This window comes from Pseudopipra pipra, chromosome 5 (genome assembly GCF_036250125.1).
Source record: "Pseudopipra pipra isolate bDixPip1 chromosome 5, bDixPip1.hap1, whole genome shotgun sequence".
In the NCBI taxonomy this organism is placed as follows: domain Eukaryota; kingdom Metazoa; phylum Chordata; class Aves; order Passeriformes; family Pipridae; genus Pseudopipra; species Pseudopipra pipra.
Genome location: NC_087553.1, coordinates 46,747,610 through 46,760,016, shown reverse-complemented (window position 1 = coordinate 46,760,016; position 12,407 = coordinate 46,747,610). Strand labels below are relative to the sequence as shown.

Below are 12,407 nucleotides of genomic sequence, written 5' to 3'. Positions count from 1 at the left end.
GGTTTCTTCATAGTCTGATAACATCATCACGAAGTCTTTCCATATCTTGCTGGAGGAGACAGGTCAATCAACATAGCTGAATATTAATAGGTCTTGTGATGGAGTGTTCTCAGAGCAAGGAGTTTCTCCCAGCTCCTGCTGTCCATGACCTGCTACATAATCTCATCAGCTCCTTCTCTGCTGATATTATATTTTTGGGATCCTACACTGGATGGTTCCCTTCCAGCTCTGCATATTCTATGATTCTATGCTTGCAAATAGCTTTCTTCTGTAAGAATTAAATAAAGACTAAATGGTGATAGAAAGATACAGTAAGGCCAGATGATAAGTTTTGTCGTAGAGATATCTGACTTGTTACTTACTCACATTTTCTCATACGAAGGGGGCATTTTTCAAGTTGATGCTGGCACATCTTGGTGTCATGACTGCTACAGAGCAGGAATTAAGACCTGATGAATCCACACTGACTCTGAAGTGTGCATTCTGACTTAGCAGTGTGCTCTCCAGTGTTCAGGGACATGGCACAAAGGCAGACAGATAGGTTCAGCATACAACTTGCAGGGCTCACAGCTCAGGCTCTATGCAGCTAAATCCAAGCTGTCCATACATAACTAGCTCTGGTATCCCTCCAGCTATCATACAGTGAAGCTGGACTATGTATATACTTCACTGTATTCTCAAAGGATTTTTTTCCTTTTGCAAATATTATTCCTCTTACTTTATGCCTCTCTAAAAGACAGAAAGCTTTGCAGTCTTACAGGATGACATTTGTAATATTCTGGATATATGTGGCCAGTTACTTTACATTAAACAGACATGGAAGGGCCTGTTTCTTTAACTGATAAAGGTGTTTAATTCAAACACAAAAATCCATTACAGATTTCTCAAAATAGGTGGGATGAATTCTAGATTGAAGACAATGTTTGCCAAAACATTATGTTCTCAGAACTGATGGTTTTGTAAACCACAAAGAACAAGTTGAACTATAAAAAATTCAGATTAGAGGAGTATGGGTTAATACATGCCTGTTTTATGTAAATTATTATTGTTTGCAGTTCCACAACTAGTAAACAAAGTTCTACTGCATGCTCTTGCTACAATAGGAGACACTTAGTTTTATTGTATAAATCTTTCTTCCAGCCCAAACTATTCTATGACTCTATGATTCCACAGTTTTCTACAACAGAAAAATATACAAGAATTTTCATTTTAATTTTTCTTTACTGCTTTCCCTGCAGATGGTGTAGTCTAGCTCCAGCTACAGATCAGAAAATGAATAGAAAGTTTGAAAGAACTGAAGAATTGGAGTAAAATCTTTAGATAGAGTCGTAGAATCATTTAGGTTGAAAAAGACCTTTCAGATCATTGAGTGCATCTGTTAACGCAGCACTACCAAGTCCACCACTAAACCTTGTCCCTAATTGCCACATCTGCACATCTTTCAAATACCTCCAGGGTTGGTGACTCAACCACTTTGCCCTGTTGAACCTCACACAGTTGTCCTCTGTCCATTGATGCAGCCTGTCCAGATCCCTCTGCAGAGCCTTCCTACCCTCCAGCAAATCAACACTCCCACTCATCTTAGTGTTGCTTGTGACTTGACTGAGAGTGCACTCAATACCTTATTGAGATCATTGATAAAGATATTAAACAGGACTGACCCCAATACTAAGCCTTGGGGAATACCACTGGGGACCAACCAGCAACTGAATGTAGCACCATTCCCTGCCACTCTGTGGGCCCAGCCATCCAGCTAGATTTTTCCTAGTGAACAGTGCACCCATCCAAGCCATGAGCAGCCAGCTTCTCCAGGAGAATGCTGTGGGAAATGGTGTCAAAAGCTTTACTAAAGTCCAGGTAGTCAGTATCCACAGCCTTTCCCTCATCCACTAAACGGGTTGCCTTATCGTAGACCTTAGGTTAGTCAAAACAGGAAAGTTCAGTTACACAGTGACAAGGAAGAAGAGGTTATTTATGGACTGGAACGAAACCAGAGTTTTAGTGAGCTTATTTAGTACAGTTGTCGATTATATGGAGGCAGTAGGTGACTGTTAATGAAGCATGTCCAACCAAATCAGCTACCTACTGCCTTTTTTTCTGAAAATAAGTCCCAAGACTCTCAGAAGGCACTGTCTTAATACATTGCTTTCAGTGTCGTGATATATTAGGGAGATGCTTTAGACATGAAAGAATTTAAAATAACATATTTTGGCTAGATTTGGGGTAATATTTAGAGGCAAAGGCCTAATAGTAATGTAGTGAGCGTGGAATGGCATGGATGGAGTCAGTGGTTAAGAACAAGGAGGGGAAGGAAAGCAGAAGACATAGTGCTGAGGGTGAAGCCAACAAGCAGTTGTCTCTGACAGAAGCCTTTGAGGAAACCTATTATTAATCTGCAGTGCTATTTCCAGCATGAAGAATTGTAGTTGGTTTAAGGATGAAGATCTGCCAACCTCTGTGCTAGAATTAAAGAAATACTTTGCAAAAGCAGTTGACTGTAACTTTTATGTGCCTGTGAGACTTAGCAAGCTACGAAAATCCATGTACCATCCCTGGTTAGGTAGCAGGAGCTGAAGAAGCCCAGTATGAGCACTGCTCACAGAAATGTAGTTTGCAGTGTATTGTGAATTTTTGTCATCAGCCATAAAGTTGTAAGCCATGAGCATATGTGATCAAGTACAAGGTTTTTTCTGCTGTTGGAAATGAAATAACAAGGCGTATCACCACAGAGATCTTGCTACAAAGCACAGTGTCCTGAAGCATTCTCAGTGGTATCCTGAATAGAGAAGAATAATATATTTGTTGGATATACTTCCCAATCGACATTTCAAGGGTAGAATTAGCACAGTACTTTCTTTACATATAAATATAGCTCACTGAAGGAAGATATTCTTCAGAGGGAAAGACTGTCGTCCTTATCCAGCTGAGTTTTTTGTAACTATCATGTCATCCGTGGCTTATAAAACAAAACAAGGGAAGCTTTCCAGTGAATAGGATTAAGATAATAGAGCTGCACTGGTGGTGTTGTCCCCATGTTATATCTGATCTTGATATCAGGAAAACAGCTACAATCACATTTACATTAACATTCCTCAGCAGCTGTTGGATTATCTGTTCTACTTGTAGCAACAACATAGCATATCCTCTAATGGCAGGATCAAACCAATTCACGTGAACTCATTTAGAGTTAATAATTTTAGGTACAAGTAATTGAAAAAGATTTTAAAATTATTTCTAGCTTTGGAAAAACTGATCTTATCACCCAGAATCCCATCTCTGATTATTTCTTATCAATTCTCTTATCATTTTACCACAACTGTGTATTAAATAGTGCTGAAGCTCAGATGTCTAATTTTAGAAATTGAATGGGAAAAAAAAAAGGCTGTCTCTGCTTACCAGGTTCTTCTATTTCTGCCAAGTTAGCTTTATTATTACAAAGAGCTTGTTAATCTTATATTAACCTAAGCTTCTTCATTGTCTCTGAGAGGGAATACTGCTTTCAACCAAAATATTGAATTCGAGTAAATGAGTTTTGATCGCACAGGGGCATGTTCTGATGGCTTTCAGTAATACGGGGTGCTGGCAAAGGTGATAGTCAAAAGAGAACAATGAACATCAGAAATAGGTCTTTGCTATTTTATAGGTCACAATGCTATTTTTGACATCACTATTAAATCATAAATATAGAGCTTATGTGATGGAAGTCTTTGCTTGAAACTTGGTAAATACTGCGTGGTGAACCACAGATACCATTGGAACATCCTTGAGTGCTGCTATCACTATTTCCAGTCTGTGATTCAGTCTTCTCTGAGTTAAGGAAGGCATTTTTAAACATTGCTGTACTGAGGTTTTTGAACGAAAACATACAGTACACTCATATCTAATTTGTGGACAGAATTCGCTGATGCCCATGCTCTTTATTTGCTTTGTAAGCTCTTCTTTTACCACCAAGAACTTAGGCTTCTTCTGAGGTATGGAAACCTTCATTACCAAATGCATAAAACCTTGCTCCAGGAGAGCTTCTGAACCAACAAGATACAATACTATATCTATAGTTTGCTGATTTTTAAATTATGTTACGTTTTCCTATCTGTTTTTCATCATTTAGATTTTAAGACCAAGTTCCTGTAAGGGAAATTACTGTTAGGGCAAGTATATGGACAATATTATCATTAGTAAATATAATAAAGTATTTTAATTAAAGTACTAACTTAGGAATGAGTACTAAGCCTATTAAGAATTTGAAACATTTATTATTCAAGTAATAATATGATCATGAGTATTCTGTTTATGCAGTTTTTCTAAACCTTGTTGTTTTGCCCAACCTTTGATTATGTTTATTTGCAGATTAAAGTGCAAGCAATGATCAGAGAATCAAAGGCAGTGTGGTTCTTTCTAGAATGACATTTAGTGTTAATGAACTAAAGATTTATACACAGCAGTCAAATAAGGACCTGTCTGTCTTCTTTATTAAAACCAAAACCAATAAGAACAGGATTGGAAAAAAAACAACCCAACAACCAAACAAAAACCAGGAACTGAAAATTCAAGGAATTTGAACTTTTGCAGCTTCTTTGTTGTAATTTTTGGAGGGCAGAGGAGTAGGTAGCTGACTTCTCCGTTCCCATAGAACTACTGACACTCCCACTGATTTTTTTTCCTGAAAGCCATGGACAGCGTTGCTTAGGCCACTGTAGGGCTTACATGTAGTTAGTCAGGCAGCCAGACACTGTTAGCTTATGCAGTAATCCTGCAGACTTTCAAAGGATGCTGTCCTTGATAGCACTCTCCCTTTAGTTCTTATGAATAAGCTGGCAGGCACCAACACAGAAATGCTACTATCCCAGAATACTCTCATCTCTGTGTACTGCATGCACTTTGGCAAATTAAATTAAAAGCTGTGTCATGTTAACCTTGAGTGAAAAGTGTGAAAATATATATATATAGACATGGACATAGTTTAATAATAACTAAAAGATAAATGGTCTGAAATATATCAAGAATATGTAATTGTTCACTGATCCAACTGATCTGTTTGATCATCGCTAACAGCACTTGTGTCACTCAAAAAGAGAGAAGGTACGGTGTAATCTGCATTTCTTGCTGACCCTATGAGGCAATCAGCTAGCCAGAATTGAGCATTTTCTTTCATGTTGCTTGATTCTCCTTTTACTGATTTACCACAGTAATTTCTTAAAGATGTGAATTCTTATGTTGGACCAAAAAAAGCCAGTGTTAACAGATTTCAGTTGGTGCTGAAATTTTATGCCAGCAGAAATTGAACCTGGCAGCAAAAATCATCACAGGACTTTGGAAAAGAAAAATATTTTTATCTGGGTATTTTAATGTCCCTTAAATATAGACTCTGAACTCTCATTCTAGTTTCAGAACATTTGGAAAAGATTTAACCTTACTTTTTCCCCCCATCCTTTTCAATTGGGAAACATATGCTGGGTGGCATAATTTTATTTCATTTCTTCTGGATGTTTACATGCAGAGGCACAGCCCATAATATTCAAGATTGTATTGAAAGTTTTTGTTGTTACCTAGAACCTGCGATGATGCTAGCACTAGTTCTTACACCTAAATATTTAGCTGTTTCTTTTTTTACATATTGTTTTGCATCTGAAATCCTTTTGTACAGGCATATGAAGGTTTGCGGATTGTAGTGAATTATCTCAGGGTTTGATTTGGGTTTTTTAGTTGTATTTCTGAACAATTTTCAGTGAATTAGGAAATCTGAATGTTGCCCCTTTTGCTATAGTGTGTTATAAATCCATCTGGATTTTTTGTAGCATTTTTACTTCCATGAAAGCAATCAGATGTATTTTGGAGAGAACATATGGCTTTTTCTGAAATACCTTTAATATTAACACATGTATAATGCAGTGAATTAGCCTAGTAATCTTTTTGTGTAATAAAATGCAGGATAGATAAGCAAAACATTTTGACTGTGTTATTTTTAAACATTTATGTAAATGTCTTCACATAAAATGTGTTTTTCATTAAGAATAGCTGTGGTGTATATAGTGGTCTCTTTTCTATTCCTTGTTTTATTGGTACACATCCAGTTACTCAGTGTGTTCATGGAAGTGTCATAGGACAAAAATACTTTGTTTTGCCTCTCTGTGCAGACACAGGTAGCAGCAGACATCTGAAATCATGGCTGTATAATTCCCAATAGTCTGCCATTGGTGGAGAGTATTGAGGAAGGATTAGGGTCTTTGATGATGAGTGTATGAGTCTTGTTGAACGGTAAATAGCTTCCCTGGGTGTTCTGCTGTTTGCCAAGGAACAGCAAGAGCTGAGCCGATGTACAGTCAGACAGGGGCATCACCAGGAAGGGCTGAGGGTGCAGGGCAGGTCTTGGTGCACCTTTATTTAGGCTGTGATTGTAGCCTATCTGTGATAAAAACTCTCATACTGCTTTAGGCTTGTAAGGAAGAGCCAAACAGCATCCTGCTCTTTCAGTAGGACACCATGACATGTCATCATGCCAGTGTGCATAAGAAAAGCAAGTAATGTGCAGAAAAATCATCTGATGGTAGTTTATGAATGAATTCTTGACTCAATGTTCAGATATGGTTTTCAAACAGTAAAAGGGCTTGTAAAAAACATTTTCTAAGATGTCTGGATTTCCATGTCCAGTAAACAGCAGCTGCTCCTCAGGAAGCACAAGACATTTTCAACAGCTGTCCTATAAATCGGATTTATCTTTGAGGGTGTTTTGTTCTCAAAGCAAGCACTTTTTGGAAATAGGAACCACTGTAGATCAGTTGAGAGGATGTATAGACAGATATTGCATAGCTGTACAGGGATGTTTACCAGTTTCACTTACTGCTGTTTTTGTGACAGATTAAATCCAATGGTGAGCTGCTCATTAAAAATGTTCAGCTGCGGCACGCAGGGAGGTACATGTGCACTGCTCAGACAATTGTGGACAACTCATCAGCTTCAGCAGACCTTGTGGTAAGAGGTAAGGTCCTCAAGGTAATACAGAAATATGGCTGGTTTTTACCTGGACAAGCAGTGTTCCTAATTGTTTAGAATATATTATTTCCCATCAATACATGACAAATTAAAATGAGACGTGCATGAACATGTAAAGGCCTAAAAGTCTACTCAGGGTACTCATTCTGTTGCAGACATTTAGAGGTCTAACTGAGTATGTATTTTCCTGAAAAGCAATAAAGATTTTTTTATTATAGGTATTTTCTGTATGTTAAAGCAATTTTTAGAAAGTTTAATTTGATGTTTAATATTAAAAATAGATTTCAAGGATCATTTCAATGTGTTCAATATATAACATTTTAAGCCTCTTCTCTGCTCTTATAAAGCTTTATGGATTAAATTATTGTGTATAATACTAGGCCTAGATTAAAAGGATTCCTAGTTTTCAAATGAAACCAGGACATTTGAGTTTAAGTTTATCATTCAGGTTTTAACTGATTCATGTCTGTTAAGTGTTAAATGCAGTCTCAAAATGCTTTTCTTGCTCATATAATATGTATCCTACAAGAACTGTTACAATGTGAAATTTTAATAACGTGAGTTAAGTTCACATTCTTTGGGCATTTTGCTCTGTTTTGTTCCTCTAGGCATAACACATTCAGAAGTGCTAATGGTCTGTAGTGCTGACAATTCAAAGCAGACATAACTTTTACTTTCAGCTGCATTGCTTTTTTGTTTTGCCCCACCTTCCAGTTGTGCTCTAGAGCTGTATAGCAGCTGAAGTATAGCCAGTGTCTTGGTTCTGAATTTCTGTCATCTGAGGATGTTGTGGACTTGAATATTTCTGTATTAAATTTTTACTGGGTGTCAACTGCCTGTGACTGGTCACCAGTTTTGGAAAAAATGTCAAAGCAAATATGATAAATGGTGAAACTGCAGAATATATCTGCAAACTGAAAGAGAAGTCTCTGTTAATGTTCCTAAGTATTATGTAAGAAATTCCTTTTAAAAATAAAAGGAGAGACAAGGTGCTTTATGTAGCTTCTGATTCCCTTTCCAAGCCAGTAGTTAGAATCATTGCTCAGAGGTTATGTTGTGGAAGACATGAACATTTGTTTTATGCTCAACATTTAGATACTAATACAGTGAACACAGTTCTGCTTACTGCTGAGTAATTCTTAGTACCAGTTTTGTCAGTGGAAGACAGCATCTTACAGGGGCAAGGGTAAATATGAAATATGACAAAGGTTACATTATGGTTTCACTGCATTGATAGAAAGAGGCAACAGCAAAGTATGAAAACAGGGGTGGGTTCCAGAGCATCTCATCAGTGAAGTGGTAAAGGATAGCCGCTGTCACTGCACGCACATGATGATATTTTGTCAGTCCACAAAACAATTTAACAGTTCATATGGATTGTTCTATGTGATCTTATTTAAATTGCTGATGTGTTCAGAATTGCTAGTGATATTAGCACACTAAAGACTGTGAGGCCCCTTAGTGCACAGCAGACCTTACTGGCCCTGCCCAGCCTCACCCAGTGCATCCACTTATGCAGCTGCCCATGGGCCAGGAGCCCTGCCCAGCTCAGCCCTGGACCTTGCCCTGACTGGGGCTGTGTTACAAATGTGCCTGCTTCCATCTCTGTCTCTGGCCCTGCCTCTTGGATGTGCTTCAGGCCTGTGCTCTGAGTAGCTGTCTCCTGGATGGACTTCTTGGATATATGCAGCAGTCTGTCACTTGGATGCACCTGGCTCACTGCCCTTAGTTTCTAGGACTGCTGCTCTGCCCTGTGGAACTGTGCCCCATTACTGAAAGAACTGTCAACTCTGGGGTTAGTTGTGGGTCCTGTCTCAGCTTTCCTGAGGGAGCAGCTGGCCCTTGGTGTTTCCTGACTGATGCCTAAAAAAAATTCAGGGAGAAAAAAAAACTCTGAGGCAAATTAGTTTTGGAGGTGAGATATGGAAAGGATTTTAATTTGTGTCTCTGAAGCATAAGATTACAAGACACGCACACCTCCGTGTCTCAGGTGTTACAATTTATAATATTCTCTCTCCAGTCCCTGGTTTCACCCACCCTGTGGCTTTTGCCCTGATCCATCCCCATCCCACTCCTGGGGAATTGGGGCTGGGGGCTTTTCAAGACCCTTTTTTCATCAATCTTCATCTTTGAGGTACAGGGGGCATATATTCAGCCAGTTCTTGACTGTACTTTTGTGGTTTAGGCCAAGGTACAAGCATTCTCTAAACAGAACAGGCCTATCTTAAAGGGAGACTAAGCATTTCTACTGGAATTCAGGGGGTAGAATTGATATGGGGAGCATGGAATGGGGTAATAGGGTTAAAATCTATGTTGCTTCTGTGCTAACAGTAAGGGAATAAGGGCTGCTGCTTCTAAATCTACTTCTGCTATATAACTACTTATAAAACTTATAAAAATTAGGAAAATCAAAAAACTAGATGGACCTTAAGTCATCATGACACATTCCATTTTCAGATATTGATGGTGAGGTGAGAAGCTCTAAGAGATATCTCCTGAAGAAAGAAGGAAACTTGCTGGGACTCATGACCTTTTCATATCTTTCAGCCTGAGGGCTTCTGTATCGGGTCTCTCATCAGGCCTTACCTACCTGTGTCCTTAGAGCTGGGGTAGCAGATATGTGTGTTACCAGGATGGAGAGTTGACCAACAACCCTCATCTTAAAAATCAACTCTTAACAACTTCTGCTTTGTGCATCCTCTGTGAAGGATGTAAGAGGCTGTTTCCACATGCAGTGACATATTTAGTCCTTACCTTGAAAGGGTGGTCTGAGGAATGAAATTGCTTGCTTGTTAGAAGGATACATTAATTGAAACTAGTAGTATATGTCTTTGATTCAGTTAATTTTATTTGAGTCCTTTTGCTCAGATGTACAGAGAAAATAAAGAGCTCAAGAGCTGAAGATACATTTGGCACACACTGTGTTTAGATATGATGTAGAAATCTCATTGCATTCTTTTTGTTGAGTTGGTTTTGTTTTGGTTTTCTGTGATTTCTGTGTAAATACTGCAGAGAAATGTATCATGTTATTGTTGGGTTTTTTTAGTATTCTCTGGGACTTGTTTAGTCAGATTGTTGGATAATTATCTGAATCATGTTGGCATATTATTGTGTCTGAATGTGAAATGAGAAAATACTTCTCAACAGTTGTATCTGTTTTTACACAGCAGTTAATATATATCAAATAACTGTGTATCATATAAAACAGAAGCATAATAACAAAACCAGAACAGTCAATGTGAATAGAATGATCTGAAAATATATATAAGCCAAGGTTTTAAGTAGGTGCTAAGATTTGGATTACCTAACTAATATAAGTTTGGGGGTTTTAGCACAGCTTACAACACGGTGATGTCTTTTAAAGACAAAGATCCGTTTACTCATATGTATGTACCTGCACACTCTCTTCTTAACTTTTTTAGTCTCTGAAAAATTCACCTGTGCCTGTTAATCTGCACATTTTGGCCTCTTCTGGGGACTAAAGCACAAACAACAGTAAAAAAGTTACCCTCACAAAGCAGAGATGTGGGAATAGTAGTAACTAAAGAACATTTTTAAAAATTAAAAAGTGCATTTAGAAAAATTCAAGCGTTCACTTCAGCAGGGTTTCTTTCTGTTATTGCTGTTTAGAAATAAACCAGAGGAGATTTGTTGAAGAAATGTAATACTGTTTATTAGGTTTAATGTTACGCCTGGGAAAAAAAGGCAAGTTTTGGGAACAGAGGCCTATCTCTTCCGATCTGAAGTACAACTAACAAACTTAAGCCAACTGTGGATTGATAATAATTGCTGTTATTTTAGCATAGCTACTTACATAGCAGAGCAGAAATAGTATTTAATACTTGAAAAGCATAGATATGAGACTCTGAACTAGTTTAGTACAGGCAACTTCTACCTGTAATGATTTAGCTGGGTGTTGGGAACATAGCAGTATGTCATCAAGCCAACATCTGAATCTATTCATGACTTTTTATATTGACTAGACCTATGCATTTTGAAATGAATCTTTTTAATTATCTGTCTTTTAAAGATAAAGGAAATACTCTTTAGAAATAATTTTATAGGTCCTTCTTGATCAAGACTGAAAGGGGAGACATGGAATGACTGTTTTGTCACTAAGCTCTCTTTGAGCTTAGTGCTTCTGTTCCTTTGTGGTAGTCTTTGTGAGGTAATTCTGGTGCACAGAGGTTGTTCCATTTACCCATGTAGTTTACAAGACAGTTTTTAGTTCAATGGGTATAGTGGATTCCACATTTTGGCATGGATTTTTGAAATTCTTGTGAGAAGGGCTTTGTTGAACTGTAGAGATTTCACTTAAGTTATATTAGTCTGTAGGATGTATCAGTCTGATGACGGGTCTACCACACTGGGATAATATGAAGGCCAAGAAAAATGTAAAGAGGTCTATTTGAAATTTCTTTCAAATTTTCTACAATATGAGTTACAAAATTTTCCATATAACTTGCAGTTAGGGCAATACGGCACAAGCAGAAGTGTAGGTTAAAGGTGGGCCACCAAGAAGGTCATCATTGGGTGGAATTTAAGAAGGAAGATTTTGTATACTTTTTCTGATTCTGAGTTCACTTGTTTTTGAAAAAGCACAGCAACATTTTCAAAGTACTGTCTTTTCACTTAAGATCTCAACATTATTTAGGCAAGAGTCATGGAAGTTTCATTTGGTAGTTACTAAATGCAAGAGCATCTGTCCTCTGAATCACTCTGTAGAATATTAGAAGAACTTTCAGAATATTCAATTTGTGATTGAACTACTGTTTGGTTTTTTTTCAGGTCCTCCAGGCCCTCCTGGAGGTATAAGAGTAGAAGAAATTAGAGACACTGCTGTAGCACTTACGTGGAGTCGTGGAACAGACAATCATAGCCCTATTTCTAAATACACTATCCAGTCAAAAACTTTTCTCTCTGAAGAGTGGAAAGATGCTAAAACAGGTAAGAGTAATGCCAGAAGTAATAAAGTCAATAGGTTTTTAAGTTTATTGTTAGAAAGCTTGGCTGATCAGAAAATAGTCAGAGTGAAAGGAAACCAGGAACGCTATTAATGTCTGCTGCAGGGTTTAGGAATGGTTACTGTCCTGTCAGTGTGTTGTCAACAGGTTTGTTCCCAGCACTTGGAGGGCCTGAACTCAATATCAAGAAATAGAGAAAAGAACAGGCTGGAGTTGTTACCTGGTTTTTGCCTCTTTCCTCGTTGCTTCAAACATTCAACATCACCTACTAGAATTGTAAAATTTATTTACAGGTTAATTTGGATGACAGGCAGATGTCTTCGCTTCTGTATTTGTTATGGAGAAAGTTAATTAAAATGGTCTACTTTTTCCTGGGAGCTGGCTAAGTTCCAGTTGTATTAAAACTGGCACTCCTAGAGAAAACATAGCTAAGATTATCTTTCTAACCACTGG

General features: G+C 37.8%; 1 protein-coding gene across 1 annotated transcript in view; it reads left to right on the top strand.

Annotated features, from left to right (window-relative positions):
- The window catches only part of CNTN1 (contactin 1), a 228,760-nt gene that overhangs the window by 182,500 nt on the left and 33,853 nt on the right, over positions 1–12,407 (top strand). Inside the window, exons 15-16 of the mRNA XM_064655893.1 lie at positions 6,856–6,976; positions 11,779–11,937. Coding sequence (XP_064511963.1) covers positions 6,856–6,976; positions 11,779–11,937 — 280 coding nt within the window. The remainder of the gene's footprint in view (positions 1–6,855; positions 6,977–11,778; positions 11,938–12,407) is intronic.